Source organism: Dryobates pubescens, chromosome 18, assembly GCF_014839835.1.
Source record: "Dryobates pubescens isolate bDryPub1 chromosome 18, bDryPub1.pri, whole genome shotgun sequence".
In the NCBI taxonomy this organism is placed as follows: Eukaryota; Metazoa; Chordata; class Aves; order Piciformes; family Picidae; genus Dryobates; species Dryobates pubescens.
In genome coordinates, this window is record NC_071629.1 from 14772359 (window position 1) to 14796435 (window position 24077).

The 24077-nt window shown below is 49.1% G+C and overlaps 1 protein-coding gene across 1 annotated transcript in view; it reads right to left on the reverse strand.

Annotated features, from left to right (window-relative positions):
- Nucleotides 1–6314: 6314 nt before the first annotated feature.
- The window catches only part of SLC16A2 (solute carrier family 16 member 2), a 42250-nt gene continuing 24487 nt past the window's right edge, over nt 6315–24077 (reverse strand). Inside the window, exons 2-6 of the mRNA XM_009900403.2 lie at nt 15117–15261; nt 10263–10725; nt 9771–9914; nt 8490–8718; nt 6315–7468 (exon numbers count right to left, since the gene is read on the reverse strand). Coding sequence (XP_009898705.2) covers nt 7248–7468; nt 8490–8718; nt 9771–9914; nt 10263–10725; nt 15117–15261 — 1202 coding nt within the window. The 3' untranslated portion in view covers nt 6315–7247. The remainder of the gene's footprint in view (nt 7469–8489; nt 8719–9770; nt 9915–10262; nt 10726–15116; nt 15262–24077) is intronic.

The window sequence follows — 24077 nt, forward strand, 5'->3', positions numbered from 1 at the left end:
TGACTAGTGCTAATACCCGGAAAGCCTCCTTGTGCCCCCAATCTGCTGCCAAAAGAAAGAAATAATATTGCTAAGGATAATTAAACAAAATCACAGAGTCACATAATGTTAAACAAAAGCCCTGGTGCTGGCCCTGTGTGGGAGAGAGGACAACAGTGAGCCACAGCCCCCCTGAAAATGAGAATCAACAAAGTCAAGTGCAAGGTTTTACCTCAGGGTCAGGTCAGCTCCTGATATTTAGGGTGATAAAAGCCAGACCCTGGGGGAACTGAGGCAAAACCTGTCTGGGTCACTGGGGGCTTACACCAAACACTAGCACCACTTTGGGCACAGAGAGGCTCTCAGAGTTATTATTTTTAGGTTTCACTGCCCTGGGTTGGGTAATGAGCATTCTCCACCCACCAATACCATCTCTAGTTTTCACCCTTCTACATCAGGAACCTCTTCTTCCCCATTAGGAGCCAAGCGCTCAGCACAGCCTTTCCCCAAGGTGTGTGAAAGACCAGATGAAAATAATTCCTATCTCAAATTGTACCTTTCCAGCCCCTTTTCTTTTGACATCCTGGGCAGGCACTGGCCAGACAGTCAGCAACAGCTGGGAAAGTTTCTGAGAGACCAGTGCCTACAACTGGTCATGGAGAGAAGAAACCTGGTGGGACACAGGCATGACATCATTTTCTTTTTAAACTGGTTTTATTCTACACAATTTCTTAAAACAACATTCATAAAACATTAATTACAAAAAAATGTGCTACTATAGAGTAGGTTTGGGTTGCTTTGTTTTACTTTTTATTTACCAACCATCAGAAATTCACATTTTGAAAGGATAGTCATACTTTGAAGACACACATTCAAATACCTCCAGATACAAAATCTTAAGGGAATATAAATTGCTTACAAGGAGCAGATGTTAAAAAAAAATAATTAAAAAAGTAGAATTTTAGCCTTTGGAGTCTGAATCCTGCATCCAGTTGAGTGGCTGCTTTCATGCTACTAGTTTTGCTGGTCCTCCCAGAGTGCCCAGCAGCCCTGGGCACCCCACAGGACATGGTTTGGAGATACACATGGCTCCTGCAGAGGCAGAGCTGAGAGCACAGTGGAAAAAAATGAGTTTGTAAAGCTACCAATAGTGCTTGCAACTTTTTATTGGGTCTTTTTAGTGGGTACAGACATCATGAAAGTGAGTGTTACCAGCACATCATCAAAGCATCCCACCCCAAAAACCCACAGGCAGGACTTTTTCCGTTGGTGATAGTGCTAATACCAGCCACGATGGTACCGGAGAACAGTGGGGCTGGAGAAAGGCATGACATCAGGATCCACTAACCAGGAGGTGATGGCAGCAGGTTTGGAGGTCCTGCTTTAAAAACAAGCTGTCTCACGAGTTACCCAAAACAGCCAAAAATTCAAGCCTCCACCCCAGTGCTCGTATGTGGAGCCAGTTCCAAAATCCACCCATCTGAAAGCAAATATTTGCTTTGTGCAGCTGGAGTTCAGGGTAGGGAGTGTAGGCTAATTTCCTAATTGCCCTCCACCTCCCCCCAAAAAATCCTATATCCAGCTTGAACAGGTTCAAATGGCTGAAACAGGATATGCTGGGAAAGTTCAGCCCTCCAGAAGTCGTGTTCTTTCCCGAAATTATTTGACCGAACGCACTTGGCAACCAAAAACCCAACTGCACTGTGGGCAGTCTGGCCATCACCAACCGTGCTCTGCAAAACCCTACTCCAGTAAACAACTTGTCTTACACACCACGATTAAAAATGTACACCAAAAAAATAAAAATAGAGAGAAAAATCTTCATTCCTTAGTAAAACAGACACTAAGTCTTGTCCCTAGCGCTACGGTTAAGAGCTACGCTTGCCTTGCCAGTCAGAGGTGGATGTAGAGTTGGGAAGTATGTTACAAAGAGAGGAGAAGCTTCAGAGGGTCAAACCCTCCTTGCAAAGCCATGTTTTTGGCAGAAAATAGGAGGGATTCTGTGTCTTTCCTCTCCTGCCTGGAGAGGAGACTCAAACTCCACGCCCGCGATGGGTGGTGCTGGTGTTTTGCCACCACGGCGGGGTGAAGAGGTGAGATGGGGACGCTCACAGCATCTGTACTTGCTGGGAGCACTAAGGGCAATGCAACGTCTGCAAAAATAAGAACAACAAAGTGCTCCCCAGAGGGGAGCCCAGTGATAACCTTGATGTCACCAGGACTAAAGCCCACAATGCCAAGCTGATAAAGCACCTGGAACGATGCTGACCACTTGGCCACAGGGATAATCACCCCTGCAAAGCCCACACACTGCATGAAGGTGACAGCTCCATCCATCCCCACGTCTGCTTTCCTTACAAAGGCTATCAAAAAGACAGGGCAAGGCTTCATTTCAGTTCATTACTTACTCATGGGGCCCCTCTACAGTGCCAGTTCCATCCTCACCCAGCATTACACAGAGGACATTGGAGAAGGAGCACTTGTCAATGACATCACTCTCTCCAAAGGTTAGAAGGGGCAGCTGTAATTTAAACAAAAGAGCCCAAAAGAGCTGCCTCAGTGTGGGGTTTTTGTGGTACAAAGGCAGCAGCTTCGTGGTGGGAGGGGGCTCCTCAACTTCCCTTGGCAGAGGGGCAAAGGCTTTCAGAGTCATCCTCATTTTCTGCTTCCAGCTGGATAGGGAGAAGAAAACTCTGCCAGTGTGAAAATTATTGAAGCTAAAATAACCAAGGTAACCCCCAAACAAAGCTGTCGGGCATTTGAAAGCTTAGTAATGGTTTGCAGTGAAGGGAGAGACAGTAAGGGTTTCAGCTGAATCTGTCCCCCCTCCATGTCCAGAGGATTTGGTCCAAGTTTACCTTTATGCAGGTTGTTGACCTGCTCTAGTTGAAGATGTCCTTGCTGACTGCAGGGAGTTTGGACAAGAAGACCTTTGAAGGTTCCTTCCAACCCAACGCATTCTATGATTCTGTACAGACACAGATGTCAGCCAGGGTGAAAATCCACCCTAAGCCTCCTGAGATGCTGAACCAAAGTGATCTGAGCAAGCGTAGACAAGATCCTAAGCACCAAATCAGACTGCCCAGAGCAAACTACTCTGAGCACCAACGTACCAACACCAAAAGAGATCCTCTGTCCCCGTGCAAAATGCTCTTGTGGCACTGTCATGCATAGCAGGACAGGAATTTCCTTGCCCAGCTGCAGGCCACCTCCTTCTCCTGGCCCCTCTGGACCAGGCAGCTCAGCCCAGAGGGCTATGAGGCTCCTCAAAAGCCAAACTGGCAGCCTCAAACCACCACAATGGTGAGAGGCAGAGCCAAAACATCTTGAAACTGGGGGTCTCCAAACCCCATGGTACCGCAGCAGTTCTGCAAAAGCCCTCAGGCTTTGATGGCAATTAGGATGTGGCCTTCCCACAGCAGGGAAATGTTTGAAAACCTCAACCTCAGCCCATGAGTGGCCAGAATTTGTTAAATTCAAGTGATGTGACTTCAAAACATGTATTTCCCTGGCTGCAGGACCTCAGGGCAAGGCATGCTGCAGTGAAGTGCTCCTGCAGATGCTTCCAGCCTTGTTTCACAACTCAAAAAATGCTCTAAGCCATGAATCATGGCACTTCCCTGCTGGCAGCAACTGCATTCATTGCCCTGCCAGCATTCACATCGCCGGGACAGCCCGAGAGAGCTAAAAACACAACCATCCCCTCAACCCTTCCAGCTTGACTGTCCCTCTCCATCCCTCAGCCAGAGCCAGAGGAGTTAAGCTCAGCACCTCACTGCAGCAGCTCAAAAAAAAAAAAAAAAGAAGAGAAGAAAAAAAAGATGAACAACTTGTTTTTGAACACCCTCAAGCTAAAGATTTAGCAAGGCAGCCCCAGCCAAGCCCCGAGCAGGGTGCTGCTGGGACACGTCCTGTGCTTGCTGTAGCTTACATAAGGCTACGCACGCCCCGGCAGCTCTCCAAACACCCCGAAGCTGCTGCCTTCCTGCTCCTTTCCACCCTCTTCCTACCACGGAGCATGACCTTCTCCCATGTCCCCACTGGCTCCCAAAAAATAGCTTACTTTGAAGCATCAGGGTTTGCCTTCTACTCCAGAAATCACAGCCCAGAGGAGGAAGCAGCTTGGGGGATTTTTCACAATATAGTAAAAGGGAGTTTCTGCCATGAACGTTCAGGTCCCACCTGCCCAGGGGAGTACATGGATGTACAGATCCTAATGGGAAGAAGGAGGAGGGATTTTAGGATGAAGTTCTTTGCAACAGGTAGTGACCTATTTGGCATCACAGCACCAGGCTACAACAAGCTAAAAGGATGAAACATCTCTGAGATGGAGACCAATGCCATTTCTCCCTGTTTCAAGATGCTTAACTGATCACAATCCCACTTCCCACATGCCATGAATCTCCAAGAATTCTTCTAAGCTTGCCAATACTCAAGGGTCAAACCAAAGGCAGAGCAGCAGCAGCATTTAGCCAACAACTCCCCCAAACAGTCCCCTTTCTGTTGACAGACTGCTCCAACCTTTGCCCTTCCTGTTCCCAGCTGTGTTTGCAGATGAGGCCAACCTCTCCTTGTTGTTGTTCAAATGTGCCTTCCCTGCTGCAGAATTCACCCTCATCTTGGCCAAGGGCAGGATCTTGACAAGAAGATGCTGAGAGTGGGTTTGGAAGGTTGGTACCAGACATCCATCCAGCTTAGGATGAGAGGTGAATTCCTTTGACCAGATTCAGGTGGCCTATGAATGCACCTCATCATTAAGAATCTCCTGGAGGATCAATAGTAAGAGCCATGGGCAAAGACCAAAACTTAGGGGGGATAAATGTGGGTACCACCATCACCCCTGAGCAGAGTGCTGGCTACTGGCTGACACAGAGTTGGTTTGATGCCGTCACAGCGTTAAGTACCCATTGCATCAACTGCAGGCTCCTCCCAAGGTAAAGACCTTTGCAGGCAGGTGGAGCATTTAAGGCAAGTGGAAAGCTGTGGAAATTTGGGATTTGAACCATCAGTCACCTTATGAACCAGGAAGGTTTTACCACAAGAGTCTCACACTGAGATGGGTGCAGTCATCAGTGAGCTCTGCCATGCAGCCACAACGTTGTTTTGAAGAAGCTCTGCTCATCCTCCTCTTGGTCTGAGGAAGCTATTTCTGGAATTTAAACCCCTCATAAGCTCTCAAGGTCCAAAACATGATTTAAAGAACTTCATCAACATGAATAAAACCCCCCAAACTCACCAAAGGAGTTACAATACCACATTCTTTCTTTCCTTCAGCTGTCAGACGGCTTTGGAGATGCCTCACTGCCAACGTTCCCGTCTGAAAAGCATCACTTTACTGCCCTGCTCGAGGCTAAGCCTGGCAGATGCCACCAGAGGAAGAAAACCATGGCTTGGGTCCCACCAATGCCCAGGTGTACCCATGTCCTGCCTTCTGATGCAGCTCCAGCTGCCTCCTGGGATTTCCTCAGCCAAGCGACGAGTCAGCAGAGCTGTAGCAGATGATAAGATGCAAGCAACGAAGGGGAATAACAGTCAGGGAAAAGAGTATTGAAGAAAGAGACAAAGGGACATCTTGTTTTAGAGGCATCAACAGACACAGCACAACACACCACTACATTTTCTAGCTCATACTGGGACAGGACTGCAAGAACTTACAATGGATTAGCCAATGTGGATTAAACACAGGGCCAGAGGGACATGCAGGACCCTAAGCCTATGTACAAATGTACCACCTCTGCCCATGGGAGGACCCTCCACCAAAACCAATTTTCCATAGCAAGGATTTGTCTGGATGCTACAATCCCCCACACACCCTCACCCAGTGGCCAAGGGATGACTCCCACAGCACACCTCCCTTCTCAGGCTTCTCCTTTTTGAATGGCAGGTGAAGCAAATGAAAATCCACTGAAGGATGGGTTTGCAGCCAGGATAAACATGAGCTTTGCTTCTCACTCTCTCCTGGGTCATTATTCCCAGGAAAAGGTACCCCTTTCCCAGCTGGCACCTCAACGACATGAGGATACATCAGGTCAGGACTGTCCTTGCTCTGTGCCACACTCATTAGTGATGCCTGGAGCTGAGACTTCTACAGAGACTGATCTCTGACTTCCCTCTGTGTGGTGGATACCCATGGGGCTGGGCTATGTCCTTGAGCTTTTGCCATCTCCCCTAGGGACAGCACTGGGCTATGAATTGAATGCTACCAGGGCATCCTTTGGGAACACCAGGCTTCCCTGGTCACTACTGACTCTTGGTTATTGCTGCATAATACCCAACCAGCCCCCCAAAAGAGTGTTGACACACTGTGACCCAAGCTGGCTGCAGCCCTGCACCCATGGGTGCCCCCATGTTCTAAGTTGGCTACATTCTGCATCCCTGGGTACCAGGAAGTTGCTTCCTGGCATGGCACAGACTCAAGGGACTCTGTCCTGACCCTACATGCCTCAACACCTCTGAAGTCCCCATCTCAGTGCCTTGCCCACTGTGGGCTGTGCTGGAAGCTGCCCCTCTCTTTTGCACCTCAAAAGGTCAATCATTAGTTGCAGGATGAGATAACAGGGGTGGGAAGTGGCTGAAGGACCTGTTGGTCTTGTCCATGCGTTTTTAAGGCATATTATTTTGCAGGAAGGGGATGCTCCCGCGCGGCTCCGTCCGATGAGAGAGGCAGGACCGGAGCCGGCTGAGCTCCCCATGGTCCCAGCTGCAGCTCCCTGGGGGTGTGGGAGAGCAGAGGAAAAGGAGGAGAGAAGAAGATTAAAGCAGGACTTGCCGACCATTTATTTGGTTTGTGCATCGGACCAAAGCAGCGTTTCCTCCTTCAGAGCTGCTGGCTCCAAAAGAGCCTCCGGTGCCGGACGGGGAGGGGGTGGTCTCGGACGTGACACCCCAGTGACACCGGAGGAGAAGGATGGACAGCTGCAATGTTCAACAAGCTCCATCTGTGGCCTGCTTTCAAAAGGCATTTATTAGCTGTAAACCTCTGTTGTGATGTATAGAAAACTGGGTGGGGGTGAGGAGCAGGAGATGGATCAAGTTTGAATCCTGGTGAGGGTTGTCCTTAGAAAAATGGTTAGAGGAAAAAAAAACAACAACAAAGGTGGCTTTGAAATCAAAACTGTCCCCCCAAAAAAGAGCCTTTCCAGTTAAAAGCCTTTAACTAGAAGAACTTTTTTGTGGGGGTTTTTTTGGACAAAGGGGCTGCCTAGAAAAGAGCCTGTGCTTGGGCTACGGAGAGGCTGCTGGTGGCCACAGTGACTGTCGGTGACATGTTACATGGGGGCTTCAGAGGCAGGACAGCCTGGCAGCAGCTCCCCGTTCACCACCGCCTCCGAGACCAGCATCTTGTCTTTGCCAGAATCCAGGCGCTGCTTCTTCAGCATCTTCTGATGGATGAGTGGGACGACAGAAAGCACCAAGCCGCCGATGATGGGGGGGACGCCAGCGAAATAAAAGGCAGCATCGTAATTCCCAAAATAGTCATTGAGGTATCCTGAAGGGGAAGAACAAAGGTGGTTACAGCCACACCAGGTATAGCCACATGTCAGACTCATAAAGGTTGAAAAAGACCTCTAAGATCATCAAGTTCAACCATCAATCCAACACCACCATGACCACCAAACCATGTCCCAAAGTGCCATGTGTACACAGTTCTCGAGCACCTCCAGGGATGGTGACTCCCTGGGCAGCCTGTTTCAATGCCTGACCATGCTTTCAGTAAAGAAATTTTCCTAATATCCAACCTAAACATCCCCTGGTGGAACTGGGGGCCATTTCCTCAGTACAGCCACCTCAGTCTAATGACTGACCTGTTTCTTCCTTCGACTGAAAGCTGCAGCTTGCTCCAACCACCATCTGGGGAGATTTGGGTTTTTGAAACAATCTTTTTTATCCCTTGCATTCTTTGGAGTTTTTATGCCCTGGATTAAAGGATGCATGAAGCCAGTATTTTGTAGGAAGGAAGCCATGAAGGAGAGCCTCAACAATCCTCCCACCAGAGGTGCTTATATTGCTTTAGCTCAGTGATTGATGATGAAGATGTTCTGCTGCCCAAGGGTCAGCTTTGGCCAAGGGCTCACTCTTCAGGACATTGTGGTTATTACTGTGCTTAAATACAAACACAAGTCTTGAGAAGGCAGCGGTTTGGGTGTCCCCATCTCTAACTTTGATTCAATAACCCAAGGGCTGAACCTGATGATCAGCAATCAGCCTCCAGATACCTAAAAAGACTTCTAGAAAACTAGTACCTGTCAATTTTTAGCTCAGCTTCAGACAGTCATCTTGTGTTGCTCTCACTGTTCTTACACTGGTCACCTTTCACCAGCCTGGAGAAAGGTCCTAAGATGCTACAGAACATAGCAGGGAGTGATGCTACACCTGGATTTCAACCCCATGCAACACAATAAGCCAGGGCATTCAAAACTATGGTGTCATACCAGCGTGGGTGAAAGCTCTACAAGCATCTTCTCCCTCCCAGCAGATGGGTACAGGTCCCACACCACAGTGCTACCAACCTGCTATTGGTGTGCCTGCGGTCATGGGCACAGCCATCAGCCCCATGAGGTACCCTATGGCCTGGGATGCCTGCATGGGTCCCACCAGCTCAAAGGCAATGGGAGCCATGATGGTGGTGAAGAAGCCATCACAAAGGCCAAGGAAGAGGCAGATGACAATGACGCCCTCGAACCCTCGGCACTGGGGGATCATCATGCACAGGATGCCCAGCAGCACGAAGGACGCAACCTAAAGAGACAAAAGTGGGCATGTCATTGGGGTGAAGAATGAGTGGCAATGGAGAGAAGGAAGTGTCACTGAACAGGGCAATGACATTGCTTCCTTCTCTGAACTCATGCCATCCATCATGGAATCATAGAATTCTTCTGGTTGGAAAAGACCTTTAAGATCATGAAGCCCAACCATTAACCCAGCACTGCCAGGTCACAACTAAAGCATGTCCCTCAGCACCACAGCAACATGGCTTTTAAATCCCTCCAGGGATGGGGACTCTACTACTGCCCTGGGCAGCCTTGTCCAGGCCTTAACAATGCTTTTGGGGAAGAAATTGTTCCTCATGTCCAACCTAAACCTCTTGATACAACTTGAAGCTGTCTCCTCTCATCCCATCTAATTTTTGTTCTTTGGGAGAAGAGACCAACCTCCACCTGGCTCCAGCCTCCTTTCAGGGAGGTGTAGAGAGGGAGAAGCCTCCCCTCAGCCTCCTTTTCTCCAGGCTGAACACCACCAGTTCCCTCAGCTGCTTCTCACCAGACCCTTCACCAGCTTCACTGCCCCTCCCTGGACCTGCTCCAGCACCTCAATGACCTTCTTGGACTAAGGGGCCCAAAACTGAACCCAGTATTGGAGATGTAGCCTCACCAGTGCCCAGTACAGGGGGAAGCATCCTCTGCTCTCATCTCAGAGAGGCCCTTAGGAATAACCTTTTAAGAAGCTTTAGGAAGGATTATCTGCTGGATTAGCTGCTAGATTTCAGCAGTTTGCTCTTCAAAAACCACAAGCAGGTGACAGGACGTCCAGCAGCTTGGGAAGAGTTGGAACCACAGAGTTTGATTGCTGAATGGCCACTGAGACCTCAGGTGAAGTGAGTCACTTCTCTGTACACCTTTCTGTAGTAAATGTTCTTCCCTAACAGCAGACATGGGTGTCAGGCAGCGGTCAGAGAAGGGTTCATGATCTCTGGCTGGCTGTTATTAAGCAGAGTGTTGATAGTGATTGCAGAGATGCCCTGATCCTCAGTGGTTAGCCAGCAGCTCTGTGGAGGGTTGGACACAACGCACCTGCAGGTAAATCTTCTTCAGCCCAGGAATGCAGTCACCAATGCGACCTGAAACCAAGCGCCCCAGCCCTGACATGGCTCCGAGGCAAACTGGGAGGATCCAGTCCTTTTTGGTTTCTTGAAAGCGCTTCTCCACATATTTGACCTGGGATGGAGGGAAGGATGCAAGGAGGTGAATCCTCAGCAAGTTAATCCTTTGCATACCCCCAAAGGGAGAATTCCCACAGAGGGCTTGTGGCTTTGGAGGTAGTTGCATGAGCCTCATGTCTGCACCATGCTGACCTGCACATTTCCCCAGCCCAACAGCTCCCTCCTCTCCTACCGCCTATGCTTGTTCTTGGGAGACACAGAGCACACACAGAAGCATTAAAAAGCCTCCAGGATTTTGGTGGCTCTGTCCCTGCTGCCCATCTCCACCTTCCCACCTTCTCTTCATTCACACAGAGGAGCCCATTCAGCTCCTTCCCCTTTCAGGCCCAGCCAGGGCTCTTACCAGGTTCATGTAAGGTACGAGATATCCCAGGACAGCAGTAGCAATGCCGAAGGCCCAGATCCGATAGGTCTTTCTCCGGAACACCCTCAGGTTGAAATACTTGCGCGTCTGAGCCCAGCACTGCTGCCGCACACTCCGGCTGCCCAGCTTGTCCTGCCCATCGTGCTGAGAGTCACAAGAGGGTGGCAAGATGGGCCGGTAGGTCAAGGACAAGAATATCTGGATGAGCAATAAGGCACTGAGTATTTGGAAAGTATGCGCCAGCCCAATGGCCTCCCCGACCACCTTCATGAAGAAGGGGAGCGGCACAGAGATGAGGCAGCTGCCCCCGGCCACAATGCCGTTGGCCAAGCCCAGGCGACGCTTGAAGTAGTGACCGAGGATGACCAGTGAGGGTTGGAAGGCAAAGGAGCTGCCGCAGCCAAAGAGGATCCCATAGGTGAAATAACGAACTTCCAGAGATCTGGTGGGGAAAAAAATACATCAAGGTGGTTATGGTAGGTGGAGATAAGGAAACCTTCTCCCTTGTGGTCCTGCGAACCTGGATTCAAGACCCAGGTCTCAAATACCACAGGTACTACACAGACAGTCTGACCTCAAGGAGCTTAATCCTTAGCTAAAGCAAGGATTATCCTCATTTCACAGCTGGCAAGTTAAGTCTTCAGGAAAATGAAGTCTAGCTGGGGAGTGCTTTCTGCAAGGAGGAATAAGCAGCAGCCAACCTGCTCTCCTTGGGAAGCTGACCTAACTGGAATGGTTTTTAAATTACAGCAAGAAAACTTTTCTAAGGGTAGGCAGGATGGGCTATTTTTAGCCCATTTTTCCAATGGAAGAACTAATTGAAACCGTTCTGAACCCAGTGTTTGAAAGCAGAAGGCACCAACCCTCATGGTTATTAGGCACTTAAGAAGGGAACACTGAGTTTCTGCCCAGGCTCCAGGCTGGTTAATGAAGTTGTTCTTCTTTAAGCTCCTCTGGGAGTTTCAATTAGTCTGTTAATAGATCTCATTCATACCTTACATTGATGGCTGCACTTGAAGAGGGAGCGAAGTGGCTGCTCTACAGAACAGGTGGAAAGTCCTGAGGGCCCTTGGAAGGAGCCCTTTCCCAACTGCCAGCCTGGTTTTCCCAACAGAAGCATCTCAGAAAGGAGCCTAAGGTTAGGTGGTGCCAACAACCTGTTGTACTTTCCTCCAGATGTAGGATTTTTCCTTCATCCCCATGCGATACACTCAGCTGCAAAATCTGCCATGAATTAGCGCATGGCACGAGAGTGAGATGGAAATATTTGGGCAGTTCATGGGGCAAGAGATGCTGCACAAGCTGGGCCTTTACTCCAACACTCAGACACACTCCTGTGAAACAGTGAATGGTGCTCACGAAGCAAAGGAGAAGACAGCAGCCCAGACCTAGTGGAGTAGTTTGAAGTCAAGAAAACCATCAGGAGCACATCATTCCTGCCATTACATGCTTGCCTCTTTAGCTAACCAAGCAGAAAACAGAACATGCTCACTGTGCCCAAGGGCTCCAAGACAAATGACTGTCATGAAAAGCAATTTCCAACTACTCCAGAACAAAGCCACATCAGAACCCCTCTCTGCTGGAGCCAGACAAGCAGTTGGGCTATGTAGGCTGTCTCTGACCTCCCACACACCAGCCCTGGCCATCTCTGCTGGTCACACCAGCTTTGGTATTACAGCTAAGCTGAATTTGAGTAAGTGGAGACAAATGCCATGGTTCTCATCTGCTTCCCATTCATGCTAAGACATCCCTCCATGAGCAGTGGCTCCTTTCAGCCATGCTTCTGAGCCAAGATTTTCCACCCTCTGATTCAGCCAGCTGCTCTCTGGTTGGAAGGGTGGCATTGACTCTTGCAGATAATGAGGTCTCCCACGGATAACGACACCTCCTGGAACATGGAGGTGTCCTTCCAATGGTTGCCTCTCACAGCTTGCAGTGATACCAGCCCTTGTTCAGCCCCTCTGGCAGTGGTGTGGGAGATTTCTGTCTGCAGGAGAAACTGGGCAGAAACTGCAGAGGGGAAAGAGAAGATGAAAAGGGACTCAGCCCCCACCACAAAATGCTTAATAGTGCAGAAAAGGACCGCTGGGAGAGCACTGGAGTCATACGAAGACAGCCCTGCTAAACTAGCCATCATCTCCCATTCATCGATTCATAGAATGGTCATGCAGTCAAATCCCAGATTCCTCATGTTAAAACACATTACCACCCCAATTTCTCATGCTAAAACATCCCCCTTAAAGCTAGAGGGAAGGTGAAGTCATAGCACAACTGGGATTTCCCTCTTCTTGAGGGCATATAAGATCTGCAGTTTCTTGAGCTGATCAGCAGTACAGGAGATGTCAAAGAGAAGTTTTCCTTGCTTTGCTGCCTTGCACTAGGACTTCAGCCAGAAAACGTCAGCCTACCCCAGAGCTCTGCTTTTCATCATATTTTCCTTATTTTGGGGGGTTTGTATAAAAGTACTAATATTTTGAAAGTAGGAAGAAATGGGGTCCTGCCACACAGGCTTGGTAGCTGGAAGTATTTTTGGATCAGCTTAGTGCCATGCTGGGAACAGCTGTTGCTCCAAAGCAAATCCATTTTAGAGAAAGCAGGAGCTAAAGGGTTGATCAGCCTTGATTCAGCCCTGCCTGAGCCCACCAAAGCCAGCCTGCAGCTCATGCACAACAGCTCCCTTCGCATGCAGCCCAGCCGGCGCTGGGTGCGTCATCTCCAGCTGCAGGGAGCTGGGAAGAGGGACCAAAAAAAACCCCACACCACCCCCTTCTCCATTGTTCTGGGTGAACAGGAGCTGTTAGCTCTGAATTTTGGGACCAGCCTTCACCATCCAGATGGAAGGTTGCCAAATCCCACAGCTTTGCTGCTCTTCCTTCATCTGGGCTGTGCTGAAGGCAGCTTCCCTCGCCTTGGTCCAGCTGCAGAGGGGCTCCTTTCTCCCTTAAAAGGCAGCCAAAGGAATGTGAATCAAGAGCAAGAAGGCAGGAAATGGGGATTTCAGCTCTAGAGCTCCCTGGAAACAATATTCTTCTCTGCCTGTACTGTTTGATATTGTTTTTGAGCCCAACATAACAAACCACTGGCAGCAACATGGTCCCAAGAGCTCTTTTTCTTTGCATGAACATTTTACAATAGAAAGGTGGGGGCAAAATTCCAAGCTTTGCACATTAGAAGGAATGCAAGATTCTACGGAAAGCTCTGTGATCTGTGCTCCCAGGAGCCTGGGCATATCTTCCCTGAGCACCAACTGTGCTCTCTCTGATTACAATTATTTTTTTGAGACACAAAGGAGTGGCATCTGCAGAGGAAGTCACTGAAGGTGATTCCTTCAATGCCGCTGTCCATGATGGTTTTAGCATCCCAAGTTCCCCTTCACTGTTATCAGTCCAAGTCCCTAAGGCTTTGCCAGGAGGCTCAGAATCACAGAATCCCAGCATGGTGGGGTTTGGAAGGGACCTCTGGAGATCATCTAGTCCAATACCCTGCTAAAGCAGGGGCACCCACAGCAGCTTGCCCAGGATTACAATGTCCAGGTGGGTTTGGAGTCTCTCCAGAGAAGGAGATTCCACATCTCTCTGGGCAGCCTGCTCCAGGGCTCCAGCACCCTCACACCAAAGAAGTTCTCCTCCTGCTCAGATGAAACCTCCTGGGTTCCAGTTTGTGCCTCTTGCCCCTTGTCCTGTCACTGGGCACCACTGAAAAGAACCCCGTCCTGTTCTCTTGACCTCTGTCCTCTAGATATTGATAAACACTGAGTAGATCCTCTCTCAGAAGTGTCACACCTCCCAACATAATGCAGAGCTCCCGCATCTGGAGACTGGGGGGACCCATCACATAAGGAACTAAGGTTAGGGTGAACACGAGGGTCTTGTTGACCAAAGTAAAAGGGAACTGGGGCCCTGCTGACCCATGCGGGCAGGGTGGACAGGGAGGAGCACAGCACAGGCAAGCCATACCCCAGCAAAGTAGTGTGTGCTTGCTTCAGAAGTCCCACTTCTGGAAGCATTTTCATTAAACAAATATTGATTTAAAGTGAAATCCAACCCATAGCAATTTTTCTATTCAGAAAAAAATGGGGCAAGTGATGTTTTGGGTGGTGTCTCCAATGATTATCATATAAAAGACCACAGAGATGACTTATTTTTGTTCTCCCAAAGATGCAGCTATCTTGAGTTGGCAAGCTTCTCACACTGAACCAGGTAAACTGCCATCCAAATGCACACCAGTGAGCCCCTGTCGGCAGAAATTCACGGCATGGGCTCAGCCATGGAAAACAAGGAGCAGAACCAACCCCATGTTCCCTCAAACTGCCAAGCTAGAGCAGGAACAGCACAAACTGCTCCAATCACCCTCTATGTCCCCCTTCCCATCTGCCCTGCATGGAAAGTCCCTCTTGCCAGGTATAAAACATCAAATATTATTTTAAGTATTAATTTACTTCCAGTTGCAAATGTGAAATCAGTTCCAAAGAAGAATGGTTTTGTCCACAAGCGTCTCTTTGGAGCTGCCTGCAAGAGGTGTGCCAACTTCTTCATTGCATGTTTTAAAGATCAAATGAAGGACCTGAGGGCTGAAATCCCATAAAACAAAGTTCTTCACCCAGGTAAAATTTACTCTCTTGTTATGTAAGGACAAAAGAGCAACTTGGTTCAATTTGGAGAGAAACAAGCTGAGTGCACGTGGGCTGCAGGAATGCCAGGAGACCTCTCATCTGGATGGAAACCACCTACTTTGCCCCAAAAGGCAGCAGCAATGTGTAGGCAGCAGGGGTTGCAGGGAACAGTGAGAAAGAGGAGCTTGCTGAGGAGCTGGATGGCCCCTGTGCAGCCTTACTTGGTGAAGGAGCTGGAGAGGAGTCCAATGAAGGCGATGGCAGCTCCTGAGGCTGCAGTGGTCCTGCAACCGATCCGGTCGGTGAAGATGCTGACAATAGGAGAGCAGAAGAAAATCATTCCCATGGCCAAGGAGCCAACCCATGCTGGGGAGAAAGAAAAAAAAGCAATGGTCAAGGTGGGATACCAAATCGGGGCCAGGAGGGGAACAACCAGGGACCTACTCCAGGTTTGAAGGTTGTCTCAGCAGAGAGGTAGTCCCTTCACACTGTTAATTAGCATGGTTACCACCCATGCAGCCCACTGGTGTCATGGCTGGGGTGCACCCTGCAGCACCTCACTGTTCACCCATGTGATGGAGACATGGGGCTGAGGGAAGACCTGGCTCTCTACAACTTCCTGAAAGGAGGTTGGAGCCAGGTGGGGGTTGGTCTCTTCTATCAAGGAGTAAGTGACAGAGTGAGAGGAAACTGCCTCAGTTGCACCAGGGAAGGTTTAGGTTAGGCATGGGAAACAACGTCTTCCCCAGAAGTGTTGCCAAGCCCTGGTACAGACTGTCCAAAGCCAGTGATGGGGTCCTCATCCTTGGAGGGGTTTCAAAGCTGTGTAGATGTGGTGCTGAGGGATATGATTAGGTGGTGGACTAATGGTTGGACTTGATGATCTTAAAGGTCTCTTCCAACCAAAACAATTCTATGACTCCATGATTCTACCTCCCTGGCCAAAAGGTTCCCAAGTTCCCAAGAGCACCCTGGTCCCTGGTTTTGGTTATGAAGTGTTTGGATTTCCAGGTGCCACACTCATCTACTGCTTCCCCAGAGTAAGAACTACTTCACCACCCCTTTGTCCCACATTCAGTGGGGCTCCTTCCTTGCAGCTGGGCTGATGGGAGATACATGGGTTGTGCCAGGTTAAATCACATCCCTGGCCCTGCCCAGTGATGCCCAAGTAGGATCATGATCTCATGTCTTTTTCCAACCCATCTCTGGAGAAAACCACTGTCTGTACATCTTTTTACAAACACTTAGATTATTACAGATTATTTCAGCCTGTCATCTTCTCCCTGCCCTCCACCTTCTCTTGTTAATGGTTTCTGTGACTGCTTTGGGGAGGAAAGGCAGCTTTTCAAGAAAAGCAATGTGGTAAGGAAAAAAAAAAAATCTCAGTCTACCAGCTCTGAGGAGAAGCAAGAGGTCCTCTTGGGGAGGCACGGGGCAGGGCAGGATGGACAGACAGACAAGGGACCCTCAGTCCTACCCAGCACCCGAGTGAAGGGACCTCTTGGAGCATCTCCCAGCTTCAGGAGCATGACCTGCCCCCCACAGCCCACAGGACATGTGCCCCTTGCTTTTCTTTTATTCTTTTTTTTTGGGGGGGAGGGTTGTTTTCCTTTTGCACCCAAACCAAGTGCTCTGCCAACCCTTTTAGCCCAGCCCCACACAACAACTCATCCTTCAAGAGCTGTGAGATTTTTCAGAAAACAGCCAGAAAAAGCAAATCCCAACTCTCTAACAACCTCTCTGCCTTTCAGAAAAGGCCACACAAAGAAGCCTGGGAAGAACTGACCCGTCCAAATTAATTATAAGTTTGCAAGGACTCAATTTACTCCAAGATCTTCCTTAATACATGCAAAGTGGAGGAATAAAAAAAGCAAAGCAAAGGCTGCGCGGGAACCTCATGGGACTCGCTGGGCTCTTGTCTCAACACCGGGCAAGATGCAAAAGGACAAGGGAGAGGGTGAGGACCCCCCTTCTCCAGCTGATTTTCTTGGTTATAAACACAAGACACAGTGTAATGCAAGTCCTTCTAATAGGATTAGGTGGCACAACTCCAAGAAGCCGTCCAAAACAACTCCAAGAGAAGAGGGGGTGAGGGGTGGGAGCAAAGCCAAGATGGGAAAGGCTCGTTAAATTGGATAATATACTTCCAGAAATGTTCCTTCTACTCCAGCCAAGGCAGTAAAAGGTTAGACAGCCCTGTCATGTTTGAAGTTTTGTTATTTTTGGAAATTACTTTAAGAAACGCGGAAATAAAAGCATAAAGCAAAGTATTAAATTTAAAGGGCCAGATTCTGATCTTAATAACCCCCAGGATTTACATGCAAATAAGCAGTATCAATCTCTGGGCCCCCATCTCAAAATAAAAGGCACACTCACCTGCAGAGATCAAAGCAAAGAGAAAGGCACAAAGCTCAGCAATGGGCGCTTAAGACCTCCTCCAGCTTTGGGGTTGGAAAGAGGAGATATGGCTCAATTCAAATTGGTAAACACATGGAGGAGGTGGGGGGAAAGAGTCCTATGGCAAATTGCTCTACCTTAGAGAAAGGGCTTACCACAAGCAATGAATAAAAATAGGCTCAGGGAAGAACATCAAGTTAAAATTAGTAAGAACAATAGCTCCACTTCCAGAGCCGGGTTTTGTCTTCCCAGTGCTTCCCAGCGAAGCCCCAGGAAGCCAGGAGGGCTGGGCGAGCTCCAGTGCTGGGAAGAAACCATGGCCAAGTCTAAGAGTAGGAGAAATCTGCCTTGGTCCTGGTGTGATTCATATCCAAAAAGCCTCCCAGGAGAAGATCACACAATTTACACCCATCCCTGGTCTAGCCCCATTGGGATGGTGATGATCTATTTTCACGTGGGTCAGGACAAAGCTGGAGAAGACCAGAGACCATAAGTTGGGGGAAAAAATGGGGTTCATGTAACATGTAAGGTGTAGCACCAAACCTGCCCTTCCAGACACAGAGCTGGAGTTCTTGGGTCTGCTTGGGATGAAGGGTTTATTTTTGGCAATCTGTGTAAGGCAGCACTGAAATTTCTCCTGGATTTTCCTGGACATGAAGGGCAGAAGTAGTCATTCCTCCGGTAGAAACCAGATGAGGCTTAACCAGCTTGAGTCAGGACTTCCCTTGGGCTGCTCCTCTGATGCTGGAGAAGTTATGACTTGATGTAAACCCCACAGGGGGAAAAAAAGTGGAATCTTTGCTTCTGATTTCCACAAGGTTTGGATGAGATGGTTAATTCCTAGCCCAGCCACACCTCACAACCCTCCTTGGTTGATAACCTGGGTGAGATACTGAAACACACAAAGACAAGCCCCCACAAGAGGCATGAAGCCTTATCAGCAGTGCAGTGTGATCAAGCAGATCCTAAAAGAAATGATGGACCAAATCCAGCTGAGGACAGAGCTGGAAGGAGCTCAAGAGCTGCACAGAACTTGGACAGGAGTCAGGTTAAGACTTGATCAAGTATCAAGGTGCTGCAAGTACAACAACCTCCTGGGAATGCCAGATGAAGAGGCAGGTTTTGGACCTGCTGAACTGGGTGCCATGGTGGGACTTGGCTGGTGACGGTCCAGCAAAACCCCATCTCTGAGGCATGCCTTCACAGAAATACCAAATGCTTCAGAAACCACTTTTTTAGTTAAAAGAGAATAATAATTTTAAAAGGGTATTTAAAGCACTCTCCTTTTGCAAGGAGGAGTAAAGATAACTTTGGTCAAAGGCCTCTCAATGCATGCTGTCCCTCTGCTGACCCTGCTTGGCACTGTGATTTACACCTAGACCAGTCATGTCCATACTGCTCTGCTCCCACACACAGCCCCTCCTGGAGGCAATAAAACAGCAGCTGGAGAGTCATGACCCCACCCAGATCCTTGCTGCTTGGTCTCAGAGGTACAACAGCAGGCTGGGGACAGAAGCAGCCGGAGCTGTCAACCAAGTCCAGGCCACCTGCAGGCCCAGCTTCCTCCAGAGCTGACAGAACCTCCCTGCTGGTCCTGAACCTGGGAAAAGCTCAGCATGGGCCTAGGTCCCTTTGCTGGAGAAGAGAATCACCAAGGAGAGCATGATCACACAAGGTAAAGCTCCAGCTAAAGTGCTGCAAATTACTCCTTCCCACCTTGACTTAAAGACAGTCAAACTGTTGGTCCACGGCAGGTTCAAAGCAACCTCGCATGGACAGAGGAATACACTGGCTGAAGATCTTCAAGGGCAGGATGCAGTGGTGTAGAAGACGAGGGTAATGTGGCCAAGAAAAGCTGTCCTTAACAGGACTCATTTGCCTACCAACCCAATATCATCAAGCTGGAGGAGCTCTGGGACTAGGCATGCCTTGGCCAGCAAGTCCTCCTCTTGCCAGTGGATGACACTGCTGGGGACTTCATGGCAGAGGAAGGCTGGCAAGTGGGGGTGGCAACCTACAATGGTCAACTGACCATGATGACTGAGCTGACCCTGCTGACTGCAGGGGAGTTGGACTAAATGACCTTTAAAGGTCCCTTCCAACCTACAGCATTCTACAGTTCTATGGGGATGGCAATACTGAGAGTCCAGGGAGGTCTGTGAGCACCATGTCTGCACATTCACGGCAGCAAGAGGTGGGCAGGGTCCTTGGGGCTGGTACAAGCAAGTCCTACACATCAAATCAGCTTTCCTTCCAGCAAAGCCACCCAAAAAAGGATGAAAAACTCCTGCCTTGCTGGTACTTTGCCAAGCAGAGAAAGCTTTCTGGGCATGGCAGAGTAGGGCAAGGTGAGAAACAACCGGAGAAAACATCCCCACTCGGAGACGCAGATCCAAACCTCCTGGTATTGAGCTCATTGTTCCAAAAAACACCATTAAAAATGGCACTGCGTAAGACTTGTTCCTTTAAAAATGGGTCCCCAGGGAGAGCGAAGGAAGGGACGTCGCTCTCAGCTGTGCTTCCCCGCTGACCCACATACCCCGGGCTGGAGGGATCAAGGGCCAGGAGGTGACCTCAGATCCGTCGCTGGAGGAAGTGTCTTCCCTCGCTTCCCCTGGCTTCTCCCGCTTGCGCCGCGCAGCCAGCAGAAGGCAACTGCAGGAGAGGACAGGGACAGGCTGCAGAAGGGGACATTCCCCAAGCACTTCTCGGAGGGTTTTTAGCCTAGAGAAGACTGAAAGCAGATCTTCTCAATGCTTATCAATGCTTAAAATGTGGGTGTCACAGAATCACAGAATGGTAGGGGCTGGAAGGGACCTCTGGATATCATCTATCCCAACTTCACTAATAAAGCATGGTCACCCATAGCAGGCTGCTGAGTATCACAATGTCCAGAGGAGACTCCACAACCTCTCAGGGCAGCCTGTTTCAGTGCTCTATCATCCTTACAATAAGAACTTTCTCCTCACATTGAGGTGGAGTCTCCATCTCTGCAGTCATTAAAGCCTGTCTGGACACCATACTGTGCACCTGCTCTGGGGGGGGGCTTTGGAACAGATGATCTCCCAAGGCCCCTTCCAACCCCTATCATTCTGTGACAAATGGGGCAGTCAAAGGTGAATCACTTCCACCTCCCCATCTGCTCTTCTCCTGTGAGACACACTTTCTTGACTCATGTTTTCTGCTGTCAGGGAAACTATTGGCATGGCAAACCTCATCACACATCTTCAAAAGCCCTTCCTAGCCCACCCTTTTTGAGTGACCTGGCTGCCCAAGCAACCTGGTGGCCCTGTCATTTGCAGACACTGTGGGAAAGCAGCTGCCTGTGCCCTGCCTCCACAGAGCTGATGAGTGCTGCTCGCACCACATCTGCGATGAAAATGAAGCAGCTGTTTTATCTTCTGCCCTAAACAAGCAATTTGCGTCATTCTCTTGCTTGCTCAAAGCCTGAAAGGCTCCCAACAGCTTGGCTCTATGCGCTCAACAGCCCCTGTGGACCAAGCCCATCCCAGGGAGGGTTGGTCAAGGCTTAAATAAAGGCAGACACAAACTCTGAGGAGGCCACCACAATGCACAGCAGGAAGGGAAATGAAGCTGAGGAGCAGCAAACCAAAGCTGAGGAGCAGCCAGGCCAGATGGGAGGTGGTGCTGGGGTGCTGTGGTGGCAGCTACCATGCATCATGTGCAGCTAAAAGCCAGCTAAACTCATTAATTGTATAGCAAGCCCTGCTTGGTACCATACCCTAAAGCTTCAGAACAAAGTCCTCCTTTATCAGGTTTGGCTGACTTCTCCCTCCTCCCTTCTTTCAAAAATAATTCCATAACAACCTGAAAATTGGGATAAATGGCATGATTCAGAGGAATTATTCAAGGCCAGGTCTGACTAAAGACCCTTACAGTGTCCCATTAGTGGTGATACTAGGAGAGGATTAGGATTAGGAGAGACTAAGGAAAAAAGTGAATGTCATAGGTGAATCATAGAATCACAGAACGCTAGGGGTTGGAAGGGATCTCCAGAGATCATCAAGTCCAAATCCCCTACAAAGCAGGACCACTTAAGGTAAGTCACACATGAATGCATTTAAGTGGGTTTTGAAGTAGGAGCTACCATTACCATGGCATGAACCCATGACCATGGCTAACACAACAGCTTCTCAGACACCAGACCCAGCAAGTATTTTTTTAACTGTCTCAGGAGCCCAGGGCATCTGAGCAAAGCAGGGTGGGAATGTACTTTGCTTTAAAAACTCTACCACATCCCTCCTGATCAAGCCTCTCTGGCTCCCCTGGCCCTCAAGGACTCAGGCAGCTTTTCAGAGAGGATGCTCAGGCCACCTCCTATAACCACTAAGTGACAGATTTCAGCTTATGTGAGAGAGAAGTCCCAATATTAGCTGACCTGCAGCCACATTAAGTATGGATGGAGACACATCTGTGGTTTCTGTTGGCAAGCAGCAGGCACAGAGTATTTGCCTGAAGTTCTGTACTGACTGTCTTGGAGAAACTCAACCTCAGCCATCCTTTCATCCCAAGACCATAAAATTCAACCCAGGTTGGAGCAAAATGGCATTCAAAATCATGTCTGAGCTGCATCACGTCCTCCCTGTCCACAGCCCAGCTTCTGCTCAGCCTTGGAGGCTCCGGAGCTGGTCCAGAAATGCAAATTCTTGTGAAATCCATCCAAAAGCAACAAGGCAGCATGTGCTCTGCAGCTGAAACCCACCATGTGCCCAGGCTGGAATTTTCTCCCCAGCACTCTCCTCAGCAGGCCAAGAAGGTTTTTCTTCTCTGTGTTGCCTTCTGGCATACAATTTTTGGGAGATGATTCACCTACCACACACTAAAGTTACCCAACAAAGAGGAGCTATGGTTGCAACAACTCCATCTCCACATGGGCTCCCATCCACCATATTCCATCTAGATGTTTTTCCATGGCCTACACCCTCAAGGAGGATGCAGCTCTTGCTGTCCCATCTCATCTGATGTTGGGTGGTTCAGGTGATGTCGTGTTGGACCAAGTTTGTCCATGGTCCACCTCTCCGGGTGGAAGCCTAGGGCTGCGTGCCTAGAGGGCAGCTCTCAGAGGCTGGGTGAAACCAGTGCCCTCATGCAGCTCCTGCCAGAATGAGCTGGCAGAACCCTTTTAGCACTGGTGGGAAACCAAAAAGCATGTCCTGGAGGGCGAGCATCCCCTTATTCAACCGCCCTGTCAAACACCTCACCAGCCTTTGGCTGCAATTTAATGCAGCAATTTGATGAAACCCAGCAAAGTTCCCTTTTAATTGGTGAAAATTCCCTCCTCCCACCCGTGGAGCTCCAATCTGTAATTAGCCTTTCATGTCAAACGATGTTTATTCCTGACAGAGTTTATCTTGGCACCACCACAGGCTCTGCAATCTGCACACATTTGAAGACTCAAACCCTGCGTTTAATTCTCTATCTGCTTGTTAATCCTCATTGTTCCCAAGCCCCTTTCCAAAACACACCCACGGGGAGAAGAAAGTATTATATATATAAATGTGTGTGTATACATATAAAAAAGAAAATAAAATTAAAATAAAATAAAAATAAAATAAACCAAAATCACCTTTCCAGCCTCAGGAACACCATCAGTGAGTGCAGAACCGCAGGAAAAGCTGGGGGTCTGGTTGACCCCCCCCCACCCAAACACATGGTACCAAACCCTGGCATCTTCCTGCTGATTTTTGGCATCTTTCCTTACTTTTTTTTCCTCTCATTTTTCTCCCAGCCATACAGCAGCTTGGATGTCCCCCCACACTCATCGGAAGGACAGAAGTCCCCACCTATTTGGCAGCTCTGCAGCAGAAGAGTGGGGAAAATGTGGGGAAACCTCCAACAGTCCCCAGATTCATTTTAGAGAACCCACCTCAGGGACTTGGGATCAAAATTACCTTATAGTGGCCTTCCAGCACCTGAAGTGGGCTACAGAGAGCTTGAGAGGGACTATTTATAAGAGCCGGTGGCAACCGGACAAGTCAAAATGGTTTGGGACTTGATTAGGGGAGATTTAGACTGGACATTAGGAAGAAGTTCTTTACTGTGAGGGTGAAGAGACATTACAACAGGTTACCTAGAGAAGCTATGGACACTGCATCCCTGGAAGTGTTTAAGACCAGGCTGGATGAGATTTTGAGCAACCTGGTCTAGTCGAAGGTGTTCCTGCCCATGGCAGGGGGTTGGAACTGGATGATCTTTAAGGTCCTTTCCAAATCAAACCATTCTATCATTCCATGGAACCCAAGTTTTGTGATTCTTGGGCTTCATTTAGAGTGACTTCTGATTTACACACCCCTGGCATACAGAGGACATATCTCCTAGTGCAGTAGCTCAGGGCTGGATGAGTAGCCCTGAGCACTTGGAACTGGGTGTCCAAAGTGGATCATATCCTTCCTTCCTGATCCAGTCCCAAGTGCAGCTGGTAGCATGAGGCCCATTGGGATAAGTGCTGAGAATGGGGGAGCTGCCAGTAGCTGCTCCAGGTTGCCCCACTCTGCATGACCATGTTGGGCAATGAACCCTATGTCTACCTTATAAAATGAAAGGGAGAGAAAAGGGTCAGGGTTTGGTTTAGAGGTTTGGTTATGGTCAGAGTCAAGGTCAGAATTAGGGTTTGGGTTAGGGTCTGGGACAGGGTTAGAATTTGGGCTAGGATCAGTGTTGGGCACAGGGGTTTGGGTCAGAGTCATGGTCAGAGCTAGGATCAGGGGGCCCAGCTCCCTGCAGCCCAATGCAGTTTGGCAAGTTGGGGTTTCCTTCAGGTTGTA